The sequence below is a fragment of the Aythya ferina genome, assembly GCF_964211825.1.
Source record: "Aythya ferina genome assembly, chromosome: Z".
NCBI classification, from domain to species: Eukaryota; Metazoa; Chordata; class Aves; order Anseriformes; family Anatidae; genus Aythya; species Aythya ferina.
In genome coordinates, this window is record NC_140299.1 from 34,601,645 (window position 1) to 34,624,815 (window position 23,171).

Consider the following 23,171-nt stretch of genomic DNA (forward strand, 5'->3'; position numbering starts at 1 on the left):
GCTCGCGGTTCTCATCATGGTATTACAATGGTCACCACTGTGCAGCCTTAAGCATACAGCAGGGTACAAAACAGGGCACTTTAATAATATGCTTAACAAAGACATCTGTCAAACTACAGAACAAAATCTTGAAAAAGAGCACATAGGCCTGTTCTAGCTTGGTACACAGCTATCAGTGGAGACACTGAGAAGAAACAGGGAACAGTCAGGGCCCCGTTTCCACATTTTGTGCACTTTTTCTTCATATCAGCATTATGCTGCAACCAAATACAGCCTACCTGTCAGCAACTGCAGCCCTTGTGGTTTCAGAGAGAGAGTTACATTTGCATACTCCAGAAATGAAGCATGACAGAAATTAGTTTTAAAAAACTGAGTTGAATTAACAAGCAATTGAATTATCTCTTCTAAAGCAGTATTCATGTGATAAAACTGAACCTCAATTTTCACTGCTTGTTTTCCTGTCAGGAATAAGCTATATGCTTGTGACTGTTCTTAAAATTGCTTGGTACTGATTATAGTACCACCTAACATAACAAACCTGAGTAAATGACCTCAGTGCAAGAGCAGCAGGATCCTTGACCAGTTTGGGGATGGTGTCCACCATAAACAGCTTCCCAGCATCGGAGTGCCTGTACAAAAATATGCATGTTACATCCAAGTTAGTGATATTAAAGAACAGGTTAAAAAAGTAAAAATAAAAAAAGGCACATAGATAAGTCTTGCCTTTCAAATTAGCTTTGCAGTCCCAACTGCACTGAAAGGAAAAACATTTTTCTTTCTTATTTTTTAATTATTCATTCAAATTTTATCACAGAAGACTGACTGAAAGAAATATCTGTTGGGAAAGTCAAAAAAATCATTGCATACCTCATAAGCAAGCTCTGGGTTTCCTACTAGCATGTCTCTGCACATTGCAGATACCAGTTTCAGTGCAACTGTGCCCATTTACACCACCTGCAATGCTAGACCATCATATTCCTTTTATTTACACAACTGCATCTATCTGTATATAAAAATTAAATTATTTCTTCCTATAGACTGTCAAAGTCAACTAGTTTTCACCCAGCCATCTTTCCAATGGAGACAACGACAGTAATTAGCAAACTGAATAATTATGTACCTCATCAGCTGAACAGGGAAAGTGCCTAAACATCCTGCTCCCTCAGCTACATACTGATTCTCTGTGTTTTCAGGTTAGAGTTGAAAATGTTGATTTTCAGCTTAAACTATATGGTGGCTGGAGTTTGAAATTTTCTGTTTAGTAGGTTGTTGCCAATGTTATCATGAATTTACCAAACAGTGAAGCAGCATCAGGCATGTAAATTGCTATTACACCGGCTTGTCACATGTCCATGGTGTCCCCTGCATCCTGTCTTGACTGCAATTCTGCTCCACAAGTTCCTGGTCCAGGAGCTCACAATGCCATACATCACCTGGAAAAAGCTGTAGCACCTCATCTTCTCAGGCAGGGACAGCACAGGTCAGCACCAGTCTATCCATTAGGAGAGTTTCTGTGACTTGTAATACAGTATCCCAGGGGTGAGTGTAAAGTGCAAACCCAACCAAAGGAAAGAAAAGATTTCAGGTGCATTTCTTCTACTTTCTTGCTAAATTTTGCAACTTTCTTGTATTATTCTGTGTATTACTCTGTTAATTTCAGCTCTAGCTCTGACTTAGTTACTAACAGGAGAGCTGCACCCAGCTATTGTCAGCTGTACTTTAAGCGAACAGATGAATAACCTGAGATACAAGCATGCTATTGCCACTGAGTTTGCTCTCAGGCTTTGCCCTGACCCACCTGGAAGTTATGAGTCCACACCTACCCATGCATGCAAGAGAAAAATGGGGAAGTGGTTATGGTGTATGTGAGTTCCCTGTCTTGCTCTTCCACGTCTATGAAGTGAAGATGTTTCTTAGTGAGGTGAGCAATCTCAGTCTCCTTAACAACAAGGTGACGGGTCACTCCTGGGGCTTCTCTGGGTAGCTGATCATCCACAGGGATAATTTGCACCATCATCACCTAGAGTCAGAAGTTGATAAAATCAGCAGCCACTCGTCTTGATGAGAGACTGTCCAAGCAATTTTTTTGCACACAAGCACATACAGAAATAACTGGATCACTGGAATATGAGATAAATAACAGTTAATTGCAGAGCCCATAAACGTCAGCAGCATACCTTTAAAACAAAATCAAAGTTAAATTCAGTATGTTTGACATCTGAGTGGAATAGTCTGTTCTCTGTCGATTTCAGGAGTACTGTTTTTGTTGTTGTTTTTGTTGTTGTTGTTGTTGTTGTTTTACCATCCCCAAATCCAATATTTTCAGCATTTAATTTTATGATATGGGGAAAAGGTCACTGAGAATGGATGGTATTTTTCAGACAGAGAGAATTACCCCATGGAAAGCAAGAACAGGAACTAGCCCTGAAGGATATTACTTGTGGTGATGACTATGGTGACAGCAAACAGAAGAGACCTATCCCAATTTGGCTTGAAAGTCTTGCAGAAGTTGTAAAATCATCAGCTGTTTGAAGGAGAAATAGAGGGCCCTGCCAAAGATGTGTCAGTGTCGTACCTGTGGCTCCGAGAGATTGGGAGGGTCATGGCTATCACACAGCACAAACTCAAGGGAGTCTTCAAACACTTCTCCTCCCAAATGATGATAATAAATTATTCCATTAAACAGATCCCTCTGAAGAAAACTGCTGACAGGATATCCTGTTGAATTAAAGAATATGTCTTCTATTCAATAGTGTAAGACTTTAATCATTCATAAATACTGTCCATTAGCTATTCAAGTAACTAGTGAAGCGTAATGACCCCTTTCTCACCCTAGGTAGAGAAAAGTCTTTAAAATGTTCTCTGATCATCTTCCATGTTTCCTGAAGATCGTCAACTTCTTTTCTTTGTCAGTAAGCAATCATTTAAATAATGAAGCAATGTAGAAAATGGACCTGGAGCTCTAAGCAGAGGATAACAGAATTCATGTGGCTGGCAGCCTCTGCATCTAACACAGGGGTTTCTGAGTTCAGTTCATCTAATAGCTCTGAACTTTTCAGGTATCCTTGCAGATAAAGTTACTCCTGACTAGCCCAACACCTCTGGAGGAGAAAAATAGAGTAGAGAAATAGATGGAAGACTCAGGGCTAAATTGTGTTCATATTTAAAATTTTGCTTTAAAAGTGCAGAGACCACCATTAATTAATGATTAGGATTTACATTATAATAACAGCCCAATTTTTCCTGAGCCAAAGTAAGCCTAATCGTTTCACATAAAGCAGTCTAAAAAACAGAGGGAAAAGAAAATTGTGTTATTGTGGATGTGTTTCATTACCTATTAAGTTTGGCCCTGGTTTCTTCATGATTTCTCCAGCCTGGGGTAGCTTGGTAATGTTGAACACTATGTAGTCATCACTGGAATCCATGTCAGAAGCTTGAAGCATGGAGCCCTGAATCAGGATCATCTGTCCCTCATGAACCTCAATTATTACATTGCTGATCAGAAATGGAGGGCTGTCATCTTTAGGAAGGATATTGATTGGAAATTTATGGCGAATACTGTGGGAGCCATCAAAAATCCTAAACACTACAAAATCCTTAGTAGAATCACTGTCATCATGATGGTAGTAAACAACTCCAGCCTGAATGTCAGAGACTGTGAACATGAATCCTTTCCCTCCTGTCAAAGCAGTATAAGAAAATGTATCAAAAATGTGTAATTCAGCCCAGAGGAGAATAGTTCCACCAATATAAATGTTACAATGGTAAAGACGAGGAGAGTGCATTTCTAAACTTTCTAGTACAAAATTAAAAAAAAAAAAAAAATCATCTACTGGAATAGTTAAGAATGCAGAATTTACAACTGTGCTATCAGGCAAAATCCTGCAAATGTCCATTGCATTAAGATAATTGGAGGCATCAGGGATTTCTAACTGTGACAGTTTGGATTTTAATTTCAACCAATCCTTTCTTATCAGAACATTTTGCTTTTATTTTATGAATCAAGGAGACTATGCTTTGTAATTACAGCTCAGTGTTTCAGTGCAGATAAAAATAACATTTTTATCTGATAGTTCTTAGGCTTTTTGTGCATATTCAGGTTACTGTCCATGAAGAGACTATTTTGTACCTCTGCTTCACTGGATGTGTTATACATACAAAAATATTTCAGGCAGGTTAAAAGTTCTGTGAACTCCAGGCTGGTGCAGGACAAAATGGTCTACCCAGGGCCTCCAAGGAAAATATTTTTGGCCCTCCATTCTTTGTGACCTCCACAGAGCCACCCACAGCTGCATGTACAGGTGCTTTCACACTTCCTTTGTGCCTTACTTGAAGAGAATTATAGTCAGACTTTAGGATGCAGTCATAACTGCATCCCCATCAAACAAAAGCCTTTTAAAGGTGACAGGAGGCATGGAGCAACACCATATATTCCTTTTCCTTTCAGGGCTTTCCTTTAGCCCTAGGACTGGGATTACCAGACCTATCACACAAGCACTCAAAACATTGGGTTGATTTATTGCTCTCTAAGCCGGTGGGGTTCGGTGGGCACTGGCTCAGACCATCTTCCAGCAGCATTAAAGGAGTGACAGTGCAGCTGGAAGGCTAAACCTGGGGCCTTCCTTTAGTATGTGAGCACCAGCTGGTGTTTGCCAGACCAGAAAGGCAACCACTAAAAATTGCAGTTACAGCTTCCTCTGCACGTGCCTACGCATAAATGACACAAAACCGAGAACCAGGCATGGTCACTGGACAAGAAGCATCTGTCACAGGGTGGCCTGCGGGAGGCAGAGCAGGCCCAGGGTGCTGCAGGCAGGGACACCACTGCCACCACAATAGGGGCCTGGGCTCAGGCTCTGCTTGCTGCCAAGGCTTGGCCAGCCTGGGTGCTTGGCCAGCCTGGCTGCGTGGCCACCCCAGGCCACCTCCTGCCACAGTCTGTCAGGCAGAGCTGGCCCTGGAGGCTCTGCCCATAGGGTGGCAGGAGGCCAATACCTTGAGGCCCACAACTGCACAGCAAGGGTTTCCTGAGGGGAAACATACTTCTCAACAACTTCTGTTTCCAGCAAATTCCAAAAGTACCACCTTCCCCTTTTCTTTGAATGTTTGCTTTGTGTTTCTAGGCTGTGCATTTTACTAAAAATATTTAACTATCAAAAATCCAGCATTAAGACTGGCAGCATCTTTCCACCCTGCCAACAGCAGAGTGATTTCTTTTACCTGTATTCTTTCCCATATGAGAGTAGCACTGAGATGACTCTTGAGATTTCAGACAAAAAATAGTAATATGGAAAATGCAGCAGGCTAATGAATTAGAAGTGTAAATTGATTTCCACCTTTTAAATTAAACTTTTTAAGATGCTGGTAAACAACAACCCTATCCTGGATTGTCTGTTGTCTGTATTTGTCAACAAATAAAGATCATTCAGCAAACCTTAAGCATCCTCAGCACTTAAGAAGAAAATGTAGTAACTGAATTTGACCTAGGCCATGCCTGCTCTATGCCAGCATAGCTGATTTCTTTAAAGTTTCGGCTTTGGGATTTAAATTAATGTTAAGAAAGTAAAAAATTAAATACTGTGGATTTTTTTATTTTTATTTTTATTTTTTACAGTGGTATTTATTGCATGGTTGCAATAGAGGAGGCCAGTCAGCAGAGGGAGATCAAGCCTGACATCAAGCCTTCCCAGCGGTGCAGCGCTGAGATGCCCAGAGCCGCGGGGCAGGGATAGCCCAGCACAGGGCTACCTTGCTCCTCGGTTCATTGCAGAGCCGGCTCCTCTCTGGCTCTGCTTTTGCTGTTCTCTCTGGCGGTGAACGCTGCAGAAGCAGCACTCCCATATCCCTGGCTTTCTTGCTGTCTTTGAGCAGCACGGGGAAATGTCAGACTATGCTGGTATTTCTCTGGTTCTGTGGAGGGATCACAGCCACCAAGGACTTCACCCATCCCTGGTGAGAACTGGCAGTAACAGGGCTGCTGCCCATGGTTACTCACATTAATTCACTTGGGCTGAATTCACCTACAGTGAAGAAAATAAGAACCAATTTCATTTTCAAATGAAAGTGGCATGTAGGCAAAATGCCAGACTTACAAGTCTTTCCCACTTAATGATGGAGACAATATAAATATACTATTTGCAAAAGTGTGCGAGCTATGCAACTGACTTTCATTATGAACTTTTGAAATTCTTTGTGTACATCCTGCTGTTCCCTTCTGCATCTTCATTCCCTTATAAATCTGTCTCTCAAGCTGGCTGTCCTCAGCAGGGAGTGACATACAACAGACTTGGTCAGCATCTTCTTTACCACCATGTTAGCATAGCCAGTTGTCTCTAGAGACGGTGTTTCCCGGCCCTCAAGTCTAAACAGTGATTTACCTCTCACTGTGAGCCGCCCATGCTGTAAGCCATCAACTGTCACCAAGCGAACATTTTGGATGTCATCATTGTCTACAATTTGGAAGTGTTGCCATGTGATTGGTCGGGATTGTCCTTCCAGGAGATTGAGGCCTATAAAGAGCAGAGTGTTATTTTACAAAAGTATCAGCAATATTCAAGGCTCTCAGTATCCCTTTCTGAATGTTTCTGCAATCAGGTAAAAAAAAAAAAAAAAAAAAAAATTAGTCCCATCCATGTATCTGCCTGATACAGACATTTCAAGAGCAGCTTAAAAAAATAAAATAAAAAATTAACATTTCTTTAAGTTTCTATAACATTTCCTCCCCAAAAGGGATAAAGAAAAAAAAAAATTACACTCCTTCAGTTTCATCCTTAAACTCCAGGTGTAGGTTTGAATTTTAGAGCTCTGTCAAATGCCATGTCCAGACTGTGAGCAATTCTGTAGAATAAACTAAGTAAAAGAAATCTCACCTGTATTCCATGAAACCCGGGGAGCATTTGTATCTGCTGTTCTGATAGAAAGATGCACTGTGATCGGTAAACTCCTTTCAAAGTAGAAGTCATGAACCTCAACCTCTAGCTGTTGAAAAAACAAAGAGTTTATTGGAAAAAAAAAAAAAAAAAAAAAAAGTGTTTGTACACCAAAAATGTGTTTGTACACCAAAACACATACAGTGTGTTCTTATCTCAGTGATAGGAGATTTTAACATCTTCTGATAAAAAAGTAAAAAACAAAACTCAGTTTAGCTTGTAAAGAGTCTTTGAGATTCTGTACTAGATTAAATATCTGTCTTCTGTGTTCTTGACAGCAAATGGAGGTAATCTGCAATGTATAGAAATTAATGGGAAAGATGAGCGTTTTCATTGTTGGTTGGGGTATAATTAATACTGCAGTTAACACAAGACTTTTTTATAGCAATAATAAAGGGGGGAAGGGATACTTTCCTCTTTTTAATACCTGTAGGAGGGAAAAAAATATTTTGAAAAAAAAAGATGTACCCAAAGTGGGAGACATTCATCTTCTGCAGTCTCTGGCATGTCTGGTGGGTGAAAAATTGCTAGCAGCAAACATGGGAAAGGTAGAAGTGGTGCTCAGTTCCTGCCCAGAATACATAAATGTATTCCTGCAGCCTTGGTCTCATAGCTTTATACTGTTTAGTTGTTGACTTACTACAGACCTGCAGACACCAGAAGAAGTAGAAGAAGAAGCAGAGGAAGAAGAAGAAGCAGAGGAAGAAGAAGAGGAAGAAGAAGAAGAGGAAGAAGAAGAAGAAGAAGAAGAAGAAGAAGAAGAAGAAGAAGAAGAAGAAGAAGAAGAAGAAGAAGAAGAAGAAGAAGAAGAAGAAGAAGAAGAAGAAGAAGAAGGAGGAGGAGGAGGAGGAGGAGGAGGAGGAATAAAAAGAAAATTGTTTTTAGGTATTTTGAGACAAAGGATAAAACTCTTCAAGTTCAAAGAAATTACTAGAGTAGCAAGCAACAAAGACATGGTTTTTGTTAAACTGGTAAGCTGATGAGACATAGGTGAAAGCAGTAATATTTATAATCTCAGTTCCTGTATTGCATATAGTTAGAGTAACAGTAAGTTTTGTTCTGAAAAATATCTGTTACAAATGGATGCATTTGTTTATAGATTAACAAATTGCAAGATGAAAACCAGCAAATATTCATGTTTTACACTGGTACCTCATAACTCCTCCTCTCTGTGTGGCTGTTATTTGGAGGCTGATAAGCAATGAGCATTTCACTGAGATCTTTCCAAGTGAAGGAGCCAACAGGTTTTGTGTGGTCTGATAAATGGGTGATGAAGCCCTGCAGAGGTGGCTTGGTAATGTTGAACACAAGCAGGGACTTTGGAGTTTCACTGTCTTCAGCATCAACCGTTGTGGTTGTAATGGAGGTTAAAATAAACTGGTCTACTTCCAGGAAGAACTTTGCCCCCAGAGCAGGTTTGGGAATTTGATTGGGAATAGCACCTTTAATCTGAACACGGAGCCATGCATATTCAGTCTACAACAGGGAGAAAAAGGAGAACTGAAAGGACAAAGTAAAGCAAACAACATAAATTCAACTTCCATTACCATCACATAGCTAATTGGGGCACTTGTTAAAGCAATAAATTATTCTGAAAAGAATTTAAACATTTTCATGAGAAAATGCCTAAAGTAAAATATTTATACCTCAGGAAAGGTCTTCCAGGTTCACTTGTCTTCTTTGTGGTTTTAATTTTGGGCTGAAACAACTTGCCTAATTTGATGTGAGTTTCATGAATAATTTTACCTGACAGAAACATGCACATGAGTCATTAATTATTATTAACTGAAAATGCTCACACAGCTCTTAGCTTATTAATTACTATATATGTTGAAAGCAGTGCAGTTCATGCTCTGTAAAGGAGTGGAATTATGCCAGGATTAATTTTGCTTTTAGGCTAAACTACTCAAGACTGCCAGTAAACAGCCAAAGGTGTTTCTCTCTAGCATAGGGACATAAAGATAATGCATGCAATTTGTCCAGCTGGCAACACTGTAAGAATAATTTAAAAAATAAAAATAATTTTTTTTTTTTGGAAACCAAGAAGACAGACATTGTAAGTTGCATAGAAGTCTACCTTGTGCAGAGTTTTGCTTCTGCTGTCTGTGAGATCCAGCCTCACAGGAATATAATCAGTGTCTGGTGAGGAAGGGTCAAGGTGCTGATACCGAATCCCCATCCTCAGAAACTCTTCACAGCTCATTTTTGTGTTGTAGATGACTCCCACTCCCAGTGTACAGCTCCCATTTCTGCACTGCTGGCCTGGACTGTGCTCTGTAACACAACAGAAGCCATAGTGAAACAGTTAACTGAGCAGAAACCAATACAGGAAGCCCGTTCACTAGGTTAAACTAACCCAGATTTCCTGACCCAATTTCTCCTACAGGGTTTTGCTTTCACCTGAGCTTTTCCAGCTCCAGACTCCCTTGGTCCTTGGCAAGATGCTTCCTCCAACTACTCCCTCTGCTGTTTCTACTGGGTTTTGGCACTCCCAAAGCCGTCACATCGGTCTACAGGTCTCAGAGCCAAAACCAGATTCCTCTTAGGGGATTACTGACCATTTGTGAGCTGCATTTTGCCCCACACAAACTTCATGACCCTTTCTGTTTCCAAGATAGCTCAAGCTGTTTGTTAAACTTCTCATGACCCACTCCTACCCAGCATGTCTGGAGAAAACAGCAAATGCAATCTGCCAGGTCCCTTTGAACCTGCTAACACAAACAACTAAAGCACATCATACTAGGGCCAGAGAAGAAGCTCTGTGGCTGATCCCCACGAAGCTGTTCCTGCTGCACGTCCCCCACGATGAGCTGGCCATGGGCAGGTAGGTGGGTTTCCGAAGAGGCTATGGAAATGGTACATTCCAGATTTATCTTCCTGTCGTAGTCAAAAGTGAGGACATTTTTGTCAATTGCCCTGGACAGACCGTAGTACTCAGGCACCTCCAAGGCTTGGGAGCGCATTTTGATGATGTTACAGTCTGGCTCAAGTAACTGCACGTGGAGAGTGAATGTTTCTACAAATGTTTCGGTTTCTGTAAACCTGCAGGTGATAGGAGGAAATGAATTATGCTTCATCCCATCTGTCACTCTCAGTGAATTTTGTGTTAGCCTCACTTTCTAAACTGATTTACTTGAACTCCTTTCACTCATGTGCTCTCAAATCCCAGATCTTCAGAGAACATGAGGTGTCCAACACAGCTGCCAACCTCTTCATGCTTGTAAAAAGGGTGTCAGTGAATGAATAGGCTATTTGTTATTTATACCCAGGGATCTGTGTCCCTGTCAAAAGTAAAGGATGGGACATGCCATGCTTTTAAAGTACTCATGCCACTTTCAATAACAAGAAGAAGAATCACTAGTTTTCTGTAATGAACAAGCAGTATATAATATTTAGGAATACTAATAAACACATTTTCACAGTGTACTTGATATAAATCATGAAAAATGTTCCTGTAAACAGATGGTCAGCTGTTCATTAACAATGCTGCTGCTGAATCTAAGTAGTTACCACGTGTACAGCAGAACCTGCTTTTACCCTGAAAAATGAACTGCTTGCTCTTCCTTACAAAATTGCATTCATTGTAACAATGAAATGTGATGATCCAGTGTGATGCAATGCTGCTTACCTGTACAGCCTGAGCATGACCGTGTCTTCATCTAAAATTGGACAACCATTGTGGGTATATTTGACTTCATTAGGAAGGAAGTGGCAATCAAAAACCTATGGAGGAAGAACAGACAAGTACAACACTGTCGAGGAAGCTAACTTCACAACTTCTGTTGTTGTTCTCTTTGGCTATCAGGAATGCATCAGCCTAAGGAAATTTCTAATCTACTGTTTATTTCTGTAAATAGGTATTTACCCATCCTTTGGTCTCCCAGAGAGATCCAGAGCACCAACAGCAATGTGCTGCTCTGCAGTTAGAACGACATATAAAAGTGATTTTCTCATGCCACCAAGTCCCTTCTCTTCCCTGTAGCTCAACAGCCAGCTTTGCACACACTCGCCACCGCTGCCTGTGCATGTATGGATACTGTTGTGCTCAGAGGAAGAACTGCAACTGACCTGAACTGATCTGAACTGCAGTTCTGATCAACAGTTTCTGAAGGATAACTTTGCATTTAATAGTTTTACAAGTTGCTTATACTGTAGCTACTTTAAACATTAAATCCTTTATATATATATAATATAATATATATATATATTGCTCTGGAGAGTTCTGATATGCCCATTCTTCAGAAAAGAGATTTAGATTTTGGGGCATATGATTGGCATGTCCTCACATACGCCAATTTGGTATATGTCCTCACATATGCCAGTTTGAGAGTATGGTAAGTTACATGCAGTTATAATTTTTAACAGAGTTTAATGACTGAAAACTCCTGGCATTGATTTAGCATAGACCATTTCCAAATTATCCTTGTGATAAGAGGGAACCCTTACACATCCCATGCATGGGCAGAGGATAATCAATGTCTCATATTCACAGAAAGAACATATTAGTGTCAGCAACAGGGCAGAAGCTAATCATTTCTTGTGTGTTTCACTGCAGAGTGAAATGCATTTTTGATTCAGTTTCTATGGGCAGTATTCACACATGATTTCTTCCTCTGTGTACTAAAATAAAATCTGTTTAGCATTCACCAATAGTTCTGATGAGGTCATAACCTATCAGAATTAACACATGTGCAGTTGACTGGCAAGCGAGGGCTTTTTGCAGAAAGTAGTTATTTCATACTACCAGTCATTTCTTAAAATACAGTAAAAGAGTAATGAAAATGAAATGGATTGCCTTAATTAGCTACATCTCCCAGCCGCTCTGGAGGATGGTAAAATGGAAAGGGCTTTTTGGTGAGATTTTGACTGTAACTGTTGTAAACAATGAAATTCTTTAGATGCTCTGAATTTCAATGTAAAAATAAAGTAATACTCTCATTATTAGTAGTAGCAGTATAGTAGTAGTAGTGGTAGTAGAACTAGTAGTAGTACAGCAAGATGGAAGTTCTAATGCTGTGTAATGGCTACATAGAAACAAAGGCCAGTAGTTCTTACATCTTTCAATGTAAATCAAGGAAATGGTCAGGATGCACTTCTGTTAATTGCACATTAGCAATCAGAAATTTAGAAATTAGATTTCATCTGCTGTCCCTTCATCACTTTCATTATTATTGGCAGTGTCCATTTTCACTGATGGTACTCTCAGAGGCTCAAGCTACGTGGTAATTGTTCCATATTTCTAGTGATTTTAAAATGTATTCCCTGCTTTTAACTTTTACAAAGAAGCAGGTTGCACAAAATCATATTTTTTCAGTAAGTAATGAATTAGTTGTTTATCAGACACATATACATGGATTTACCACCATATTCCAATTGGCTAAAATAACCTTGGAACAATCCACAATATATGGTGTTACAGACATTATGACTGATTTTTGTTTGTTGAGGCTGCTTAGGAAAAAAACGATAAGAAGAGTTCATGAAAAAATGCTTCATATATAGCCAATTTTTGAACTATGTTGTGTTTGTTCTGCTGTATGTTGTTTTCACGTGTTTTAGAAATATATTTTGTATTTTGCAGTATTCAGCAAATAACATGCCCTTTTCTTACTTAATATCTTCCTCTTTTTTATGGAAGCTAACAGCAAGGAAGGTAATTAACGAATTAGAGAATGAATTAACAGCAAGGAAGGTTAAGTAATGAATTAGAGAGTCTTCAGTGACATTCTAGAGAAAAAAAAGTTGAAAAAAAGTTGTTAATGTTGTGTCAAGCTAAACAAAAATATGTATTTATATAGGAAAGTCACTCATGCTATAGCTTCCTGTAGTTTAGTAACATACGCTGATGATAAGATTCTTCACTGATATAAACCAGTGAAGAGCCGTCAAGGTCTGTGGGGTTTTTGGTAATGTGTAGACCTGACCTGCACCTAACAATTGGCTGATTCATCCCTGTTTGTACAAGAATAGACTTCCTACAACTGAGGAGGTGGTTATTCATATCAAAGAATTTATTTCTTTCTTTATAAGACATAATTAGTTCCACCTCTTAATTGATAGCAAGGGGATAGAAGATGAAGGACCTTTCCACAAAGGTCTGTTACCACTGACTGGTTATTTTATATGTGTATAAGACTCAATCTGCTTTGCAAGAAGAAACATCTGTTTTATGTTTCCTAATATGTTTTCCTTTTATATGAGCAGGCAACTCTAATTGTCTATAAATTCACTGGGTAAAACAAAGGAGATCTAAATCTTTTCCTAATTACTGTCGAGCTTTGTTTTTTTCCACTTCAACTGCTTTTCAATTACAAATTATAATTAAATTGTCACACATTCCTAGTACATTACTCACTTTAATGGCAGTAAAATAGATCAGATCAGAGAGATTTTCAGGTGGTAGAATTTCCTAGTAGAAAGAGCATGAGTGGCACCAGGATGGCCAGACTCTGGCATGTTGTTACAGGAATGGTTAAAGATCAGAGAACACATTTGAGTGTATCATTGAAAAGAGAAGGTCTTATCCTACAAATGGCATATTGCCAGCTGGGCAATATGACTTGACAAGCAGACTGGCTAATTCTCTGGCAGCGTCCATGGAGAAACCCACTTGGAAACATGTTTGCAGCGGTCCCACCTCCATGTGGCTACAGAGCGAAGGAGAAGGCACCTCTCCTGTTGGGATGTCACTCTGGCCAGCACCCATCCAGGGGAGGTATCCCCACACCACTAGCAGCCATAGCCCTTCGCCATCTTGGTACCCTGTGTTCACCTGCCCATGAGAGCTCCTTCTTCCAGGTGAGGTGCACCTGTAGCCTCCAAGAGGTGCTCTTGTGCCTGGGATAGAATTGGGACCATGAAAGGATGGGCCCTTCACTTAACAGAGGTGGGGTTGGGAGCAGAGAAAGGCAAGGACCCTAGGTATTTCAGAAAAATTGAAAGCAAAGAGTAAGGTCAATTCCTCAGTCAGCCGCTTTGCATACAGAAGCAGTCTACTGGCAATGTGGTGTGTAAGACTCTCTTTTTCTCCTAGTGGGCCAGGCAAGGCTGGGAAAGTGGAGAGAAAAAAATGATGCATGCACCCTTGAGCTCAGAGAAGAGGGTTCTCTGCAAAGCCTTCCAGCAGAGGTACTGAACTTCCAGGGACCGGTCTCTGGAGAAGTTAACATGTTGCCATGTTCATCACCTGCTGTTTTCCCTGGCGTGAATGTGCTGGTTTGGCAAAAGTAATTGTGGTGCAAAATGATGTAAAAAATAATGTTGATGAGCAAGCCAGAAGCTCTGAAAAACTTTCTGGGGCTAGTGTTTCTGCAGAGACCACGACAAACCTCAGGGAGAGTGTTTAAAAATCCAGACACATACACAAATATAGTCAAGTACGTTATATGGTACAATTAACAAAACTTTACAGAAACAGAGAAAAGCTGTTTGGTTATGGTTCATTTTAAAGCCATTAATCTACCTCTACCATTACGTTTTCATGCCAGTTACTTCCAACTCCCTCCTGCTATGACTTAAATGGGGAGATTTGTGAGGCAAATGAGTGAATGGTGGTATGTGAAATATATTTCATCATTCCTACAAGCTTGAGATTTTAAAAGAAAACAATTTTTTTTTTAATGTATTTGCCATCTGTTAGCAATTTGGCTGTTGCAGAGTTCAGCAAACAATACTGTACACAATATGCTTATTGTATGTGATGATTTTTTTTTCTTAATTGCTCCCAAGGTAGTGGCTGCGTGACTAAAATGCAAAATGTTCTAGCTGGCTCTGCATTACCCAAGGGACAGTGAATATCCTTATGGTAGAAAAACAGGCAGCTGAGATTAGAAGAGGTCTCCTAACCAAAAGTTTTGAAATACCCATTCTCCATTTGTGAAAGGAGGCTGACCACTTTTATGTATGCATGTTACTGGGCTCAGCTTTTCCATTTCAGGAGTGCAATCCTCTGTCAGCTGGCTAACTTTAACAAAAAGTTGAATCTCATTCACACAAAGCAGTCAGTTCAATGCAATTTAACCACTACCACAAAAAATCTTACATAAAGCAACACTTCCTACTTTCTCCCATACTTGTACGCAGGCAGACATGCAGAGCAGCACAACAGGGCCCAAATACCTGTGGAGTTAGCTTCCCAACCCTCTGTGTTATTGGCTCATTTATCACAACTTCAACTTTGCACAAATCCTTCTCTTTGGGGATGGAGAACTTGAGGTCATCTTCTGACAGAAAGACAGACTGTCCCTTCATCACTTTCATGCCAAGGTTGACGCTAATAAAGGAGGAGCAGACAACTCTTAGGAGAACAGACAACAGTGGCAACAACCAGGTTTTCTCAAATGGCTTCATGTTATGAGGGTACATCAGCTCTTTCCCACTAGTGAAAATGTTCTTGATGAAAGTGGTCTTCTCTTCCTCCACCAGAAGATTTATACCATATAATGAAGGACCAAAACGTTAGTCACAGGATAAAATGTACCACATTTTATATTAAGATGCATCCCTTGACTGAAATTTCGACAGAGACCTTTCAAATCATCCTTGGGTTTTTCTAAAATTCATTGGTCAAGCCAGACGAAATGATAAATTTGTTCTCAGAGTACTTCTCAGGTTTGTTAATCCTTTAAAAAAGAGAAAAAAAAAAAAAAAAAGTGTAAGGCATTGAGCATCTCTTAAAAGCAAACAAGCAAGCAAGAAAACAAACATATTTCCCTATAATTCATTGTAATTTCAATTTAATTTCAATCAAAAAAATGAACTTTACCTTTGAACACCATTAAGAACATATATGCTCAGAAAATTAGCTATGTACCAATGAGACTTCTCCCTCAACAGATAAGCTCTCACTGTGCACTCCAGGCATTTTCACAAATAAACATTTGGTATGTAGGATCCTCTGCTACCAGCCATTTTTATCACTGAATCATGTTAGTTTTACTGAATAGCATATTAATCAAAGGGTATGAGTATCCAGATAATTTCAAAGTGCAGAAAAGTAGGCCTTTGTCCAGATTCAATGTAAGTAGTAGAATAAAGTAGGATAAAGGAAATGTGGCTTTTTGTTAAATACATTTTTTCTGTGTCATCGAATGTGGATGAAAAAAATCAACTTTTAGCTCCAAACATGATCCTAGTACTCTCTACTCTTCCTACTACAGTGACTGACTATCCCACAATGTTAACAGAGATATACATGATATTGCACTGCAAAGCTGATTTTTTTCTTTAAAAAATAAAAAATGTAATCAGTCTGAACTGAACTAAAAAATAAAAATAAAAAACCAGTAGCAATAAGAAACAATAGACAACGATAAAAATAAAATTACACAAAGTCTCTCATGCCCTTAGTTACAGCTAATCTCTTTTTTCATGTTTATAACTTCATAAGAAAAGCATAGTTCTGTCATTAACCAAGCAGTTTTGAAATCCTTACAAGACCCTTATACAGCCCTCCAAAGTAACTGGAACTGTGGCCCAAAGAATAGGCAACAGTATTGATTTAATTAAATCTAATCAGATCCTAGGCAATTACAACCTATTAAAGTATCAGAATTCCTTCAGTTTCTTACGTATCTCTCTATATTTCCTTCATTACTATTCACAGATACGTGTTCACTCTACATGTTTCTGCAGTGACCTTCTGAACAGTCTACACTTGTACATAGCCATCAGCTCAATTCTACAGTTCAGTGAACAACAAATGGCAGTTAGAATTTGTTAAAGATTATCCCCTGCCTAAAGTAACACAAGACAGACCCACTCACTTCAGCCCAAATTTAAAACTGAAGACACTGGGAGTAACATATGTTTAAAGTTAGATGTATGTTGATTATGGAACCCAGATCTTAACTCTAGTTTTCTGGCTTTTTATCTAAAAATCTTTCCATTTTGGTCTAAAATTATGCAGCTTGCTCAGTCTGAAAAAATCTAGGAGAAAATGTAGAGTTCTAGGTAGAGAAAAGAGAACGAAATTCATGATTTCATCACATTTTTTAACGTGCTACAGAAAAAAAAAAAAAAAAGGAATAAATAAAATTAAAATTAAAATAAAAAGATCAACTTATTTAAAAGCATTTAATTAAACATACAGATTTTACTAAAATCCTAACATATAAATGTGTCCAAAGTATATGCTAATTTTTGTTTTGTTTTGTTTTGTTTTTTTCTAGTGGGATGCATGTGCATAACACATCATCAAAATGAGCACATCCAAGACAGCACTCTTCTTCCTACAATTCAGTTTTGAAACACAGTTGGCAATTCCATAAAGGAAGGCATGGAAAGAGGGGGAAGAAAACAAATTAGACCTCAGGCTTTTTCCAAGTGAAAGAGTACAGTACCCTTTTAGCCTGAATATATCTGACTGGTATTTATCACCTAGTGCACGGAATGTTAACATTTTTCGGATATACACTATGTTTCCTAAAAATATCAGCTGCAAAGCATGGTCAGACGTTCTGAGTGAAGACTTGCCTCACTTGCCCTGCCCTCATCCTAATTCCTGAATCTAGCATGGCAAGGACTAGGCTAAAACAAACTCCTTGGCATATGGCTCAAGAAGATACTGTGTTTAATGTCTCCTCTGGCCTCAGGCATGCCAGAATCCTTAGCCAGCAGGAAACTCCTGGCAGAGGAATGCAGTGGCTTTTAAATTGTTGGAGGAGGAGAAGGAGGAGGAGGAGGAGTAAGAGAAGGAGGAGTAAGAGGAGGAGAAGAAGAAGACAAAGAAAAAAAAAAGGAAAAAGAAAAAAAAAAAAAAAAACAAGGAAAGGAAAAGGAAAAGGAAAAGGAAAAGGAAAAGGAAAAGGAAAAGGAAAAGGAAAAGGAAAAGGAAAAGGAAAAGGAAAAGGAAAAGGAAAAGGAAAAGGAAAAAAATATAGCCTGCACAGTCTTTATTCCCACCTGAATGGCTACCACAAAAGTACTTTGTAGCTTAATACAGCCTGACCTCCAATTCAGCAGTGACAGTGTTCAGCAAATGTATTGTTTTCTTTACACTTTCCGTACATGCTTACGAAAGAGAAAGCCAGCTGTATCTCTCAAACAAGCACTGTCAGAACATTGCTCATGTAGAGACATCCACAGCTCACTGTGGTTAAGCTCAGGTCAATCTACATTCTGGTCCCTGCCCCATAAACCCCAAGACTGAGTGCAGGTATAAACCTCAGGCATGGGCAGTGGTTTCTTCACTGCCTTTTCTTACTCTGCATCAAGAACACTAAGAACAGAAAACCAGAGGCCCAGAGGAGCCAGGAGCATTTTGTCCAATTTCATGGTGGATATATGAGCTATTCTCTGCCACAAAATTGGTCCCATGCTGTCACTGTGTCTTACAGGCTTTCTTTAACTGCTTTTACCTGCAGGCATTGCTCCCGTATCACTGTACACATGTGTTTTCCCGGAATGTTCCTGCAATTGTTCCCTACTTATCTGCTGCAGGGCTGTCTCCCTGTGTGGCTGAGTGAAGTTCTTGTGAAGTGTAACCTCACTTCCTCAGTCCAGTGACAACAAAACAAAATGACAGGGGATCCTTTCCAAACGTAATGTCAATAACATGAGAAATAAAATGTCCAAGTGAGAGCTATGATATTAACATTCTCACTTTTGTATGAAGAAGGACATTGCTTCAGCAAAGTCATGCATGCCCTACAAGGCACTTATGCTGGTGCAGACTGTCCATGTGTTGTTGCTCTACTGCAGATGTACCACTGCTGGTGATGCCACTGTTGTTTTTCGTGGCTGCTTCTAAGTTGCTTACGGCTTCCCTACTGTTCTACCCTTCATATTACTGCTAAGCCTGATTCATCCCTGCTGTTCCTTCATGTGCCACCTATGTATCCAGAATGAAGGATACTGGGGCATTACTTCCAAATACTCCGCAATATTTCATATAAATGTAGATGCTTAATGAAATAATGAAGTTCATTAACAATACATTAGGAAGATTAGCGCAGAGTTTTTAGACTAAGCTGTTTTCTCATTGATTTTCTAAAGGTTTGGCTGTGGAGTAAAATAGCTGAACTCCAGGTGAGTTCTGAGTTGTGCGAGAACCTAGTCCAAGATTCAAAACAGACATGCCAATTCAGCACTGTATTATATAGTAGTTGCTATGTCTTGGCAGAGTTACGAATAGTCAGGGGTCTGGAGCACATGATTTATGAGGAGAGGTCAAGAGAGCTGAAGAAGCAAGGGCTATGAGACAATCTTGTATCTGCTTTCAGATGTCTAACAAAGGAGTGCAGAGAACCCGGAGGCAAACAGCAAAGAGGTAAGATGCAACAAAAAATTCACAACAAGGGAAATTCCCATTAGATATTGGGGAAGAGAAATTCACAGTGAGTACTGCCAGTGGAACAGGTCACCAAACACTGTGGAGTTTCTATGGTGGAATTTATGTGCAGGGGTCTTTTACACCCTAAACCATGCTATGATTCTCAGCTGAAATGATATAGCTTTCTGGATTCTAGCACCCAAGTGAATTACCTGCTGTGTTTTTCTGAATCACTGCATTGTACCCTGCAGACTGTCCAGTAATTCCTGTGAGATCCAGTATAAAACCATAGTAGCATAACAACTGTGTTGATAAAGAAAGAAATTTGATAAAGAAACTTTGACACAATTACTTGTGGATTTGCCAATCTGATGCTGCCAGAGGAAAACTGCTTGAAATGAACTGCGAACCTGGAAAAGGAGTCTACCTCTGGCAATTTGGACAATGGATATTGTTCTTGGTGCAAAACATATCTCCAAGCATGTGCACAAGGCACTGTGCATGAGACACTCAGCAAGGGGAACTCCAAGGAGCTCCTTGTCTGCCAGCAGACTTCTGCCCTGCTCTGCAGATGATCCCAGGGGAGCAAGAAGGGAGAGGGAGAAGCAGCCTCTGAGGAGGCATTGGTGTGACTCTGATGAGCTAACAGAGGAATAGAGCATATTGGGTACAGTTTCGAGGAGAGTAACTGAGAACGTCTGAAGTGGTTTGTTAAACATTTCCTCCAAATGCTAGAAGAACTAGTTTTCCCTCACGGCTGCTGGTACACATGTGAAAAATTATGCAATGGTTAATTACAATCATAAGTGTCCTCACCAAATACAACTGACTTTCAAGAGGGAAGGGAAGGGAAGGGAAGGGAAGGGAAGGGAAGGGAAGGGAAGGGAAGGGAAGGGAAGGGAAGGGAAGGGAAGGGAAGGGAAGGGAAGGGAAGGGAAGGGAAGGGAAGGGAAGGGAAGGGAAGGGAAGGGAAGGGAAGGGAAGGGAAGGGAAGGGAAGGGAAGGGAAGGGAAGGGAAGGGAAGGGAAGGGAAGGGAAGGGAAGGGAAGGGAAGGGAAGGGAAGGGAAGGGAAGGGAAGGGAAGGGAAGGGAAGGGAAGGGAAGGGAAGGGAAGGGAAGGGAAGGGAAGGGAAGGGAAGGGAAGGGAAGGGAAGGGAAGGGAAGGACTCAAACACTTTTTTTAGAGTTATCACTATCACAAAATTTCTTACAAAACTTCTCAATTTAGCATTATCTAGTGTAAATTTTTCAAGTGTTAACTGTCTTCAGAATCTGGAGAACTATGTATGTCCCTAAAAGTATCCATGAGTTATGGAAAGCTAGACATCTGTGCAGAACCCCTTCAGAGGTACATACAGAAACTCTCAGTTGTGTACCTCCAGAACCGTGTCAAAGTACATCTGGTCTTTTACATAATCTTTGCAAACAAAATTTATCATTGCAACTCCTGCATGAATGGAATTTACTTTCAAGAATGTAAATATTAATAAGCTGGTGAAAAGGTTTCCAGCACTTCTTCTTCATTTAACATTATAAAGGCAAGTATCCCTGGGTCTGAATCTGAGGGGAGCTAATGTTACATAAATAAAAACTAATCCCAAAGATTTAGATACACTTCTATTATACAAAATGACTGAAAATAAGATCCCAGGGGAAAAAAATAGCACTCATTTGTAATACTTAAAACCTTACTAAAAGAGCTGTAAACACAAGCAACCATGGACCAAGTTTCAATGACATCCGAAGTCTTCAGTGAGATTTGGATGAGACTTTAGTAGCTGTGACTTTACGATGAGAGTAGGCTGTGTGACAAAATCGCTGGTTGCCTGGGAGATTTCACAGAACAATAGCATTCATAATTGCCCTCTTCTTTCACAAAGCTTAAAAGGGATTATAGAGCATGATTGGTTTGGGCTGGGAGTTGGTCTGATTTGTTTTAATGAACACCAGGAAAAGTTTAAAAAAAAAAAAAAAAAAAAAAAAAAAAAAAAGACCATGAGATTTTTTTAGAAGGCAGGATTAAAGAGAACAAATTGTCATTCCTTGCACGATTTCTAGGAAGTGAGATAAATATTATTACAGCAATTAAAACTTCCCCCAGGGCAATGAGAGGACCCTAAAATATTCAATTAGGGGATTGTCACTTCAGAACGTGCAATTAACCCATGCACCATTGGACTGTTTGCTATTTATCATTTTAGCTCCACACACCACGAACAAAGATTATAGGCCACAGTGAAACTAAGTATTCAGCAAGGTATTTGCTGAATTAAGGAATGCTAGGTAGCAGTTTTCCTCACTTCTTCCCTTCTCAGTTTTGGTCTGTAAACAGAGTCCTATATACTTTTCCACAAATCCTGTGCCTTTTTATGCAAAGCAAATAAACTTTTTTTTCATCAAGGAAAACAAATGAAGGATGTAAAACACATCAGATATATGCAGGCCATTAGAGTTTCTCTGTTGTACTCTCATAGCAGTAGCATAATACTTAGAGTATACAAACAAGTAAGCAAAGAAACAAAAACTGTTCTTTATTCTACTTTCTTCCACATTACAGATATGGATTATAAGATTAAAACCTGATATAGTTTCAGTTTACAGAGGTTATTTTTTACTTCAGTGTTCATTCTCAGTGTGCTGTTGTTACTCCCATAAACTAAATTATGATTCCTCCAAGTTTATGGTATTAGGTGCCTGGTGACAGGACGAGGGGGAATGGGCTAAAGTTGCTCCAGGGGTGTTTTAGGTTAGATGTTAGGAAGAACTTCTTTACCTAAAGGGTTGTTGGACACTGGAACAGGCTGCCCAGGGAAGTGGTGGAGTCACCATCCCTGGAAGTCTTTAAAAGACGTTTAGATGTAGAGCTTAGGGATATGGTTTAGTGGGGATTGTTAGCGTTAGGTAGAGGTTGGACTCGATGATCTTGAGGTCTCTTCCAACCTAGAAATTCTGTGATTCTGTGATTCTGTGATAGGTGGTGGAAACTGAGTATAGCAGTATCCCCCATTTGCTGAAGGGACACCATAAGACTGAAAGCATATTTGGTGTTATACAAAGACAGACAAGAAACTGAGGAGAAAAATCTGAATGTGATGTCATAAACATTAATGCAGTGTAGTGTGAGGTATTGGACCTTATGGCAAGGTGGAAGGAGCAGGGTGCTAGTTTCACTGTGGGGACAGGATCCCTTCCATAATCAAATACCTGGGGCTCAGCACCAGGATTGAGGACTGAGAGGTAATGGAAAAACAAATTGAAAACTTCCAGAGAGGTTCCTCCACAGATGCTTTTAGTATGATAATTTCCTGCATATCACCCTCATGCTCCTGGGACTGAACACTCACTGATTTCCCATTTTCCCCTTGGTAGTATCAACCTACAGGAAACATCTGTTTGCAGGGAACATCAAGCCAGCCTAGGAGAAGCCAATGAGCTTCTCATTGAGCCAGAATGAGCCGACCAGTTCGCCACTTCCAGGACTAACTAACCTTTCAGAAGATTTGGATATTTCCACTTATAATTTTCTTTAAACCATTCAGATACAGCAATAGGTTTTTCTGTCAGCATTTAAAGGGAGTAGACTACTCAGTGTAAATAGTATCACAATCCACTGTGTTTTTCACTGGTTTCATTTGTTTGTTTGCTTTTGTTTTAGTTTAGTGTCTTGGTGGTACTTTCATGACAGTATGACGCAACTGTGAAGTTCAGAAAGGTGTTTAATCTCTCTCCCTCTCCTCTCTCTCCTCAGAGAAATACTGGAGGCTCTCTGTTATGAGAGACGGGATAAAAACTAGAGGAAAACTGGTGAAAATAGTGAAATGAAAGGACTAGAACAACTGCTAGATAAGCTCTTCTTTAGGCTTTTTGCATAATAATATGCACTGCAGAGACAGAATAAGAACTAGTCTTCCTAAGAATAGAGAAGTGTATAACAAGTGGGTAGACAAGTGGTTTCCCCTCATCCACACAGA

The 23,171-nt window shown here is 39.7% G+C and overlaps 1 protein-coding gene across 7 annotated transcripts in view; it reads right to left on the reverse strand.

The window, feature by feature from the left end:
- Window positions 1–23,171, reverse strand: part of FREM1 (FRAS1 related extracellular matrix 1) — a 71,200-nt gene that overhangs the window by 41,008 nt on the left and 7,021 nt on the right. For 6 of the 7 annotated variants that reach the window (XR_014687340.1, XM_084504740.1, XM_084504739.1 and 3 more), the window contains exons 2-12: window positions 15,048–15,550; window positions 10,558–10,652; window positions 9,670–9,971; window positions 9,007–9,203; window positions 8,082–8,405; window positions 6,870–6,978; window positions 6,378–6,509; window positions 3,335–3,679; window positions 2,576–2,718; window positions 1,824–2,020; window positions 539–629 (exon numbers count right to left, since the gene is read on the reverse strand). Coding sequence is in view for 6 of the 7 variants with exons in the window: in XM_084504740.1 (XP_084360866.1) it covers window positions 539–629; window positions 1,824–2,020; window positions 2,576–2,718; window positions 3,335–3,679; window positions 6,378–6,509; window positions 6,870–6,978; window positions 8,082–8,405; window positions 9,007–9,203; window positions 9,670–9,971; window positions 10,558–10,652; window positions 15,048–15,293 (2,181 nt within the window). In the remaining variant the exon portion in view is untranslated. The remainder of the gene's footprint in view (window positions 1–538; window positions 630–1,823; window positions 2,021–2,575; window positions 2,719–3,334; window positions 3,680–6,377; window positions 6,510–6,869; window positions 6,979–8,081; window positions 8,406–9,006; window positions 9,204–9,669; window positions 9,972–10,557; window positions 10,653–15,047; window positions 15,551–23,171) is intronic. The other variant, XM_084504741.1, reaches the window with a different exon arrangement.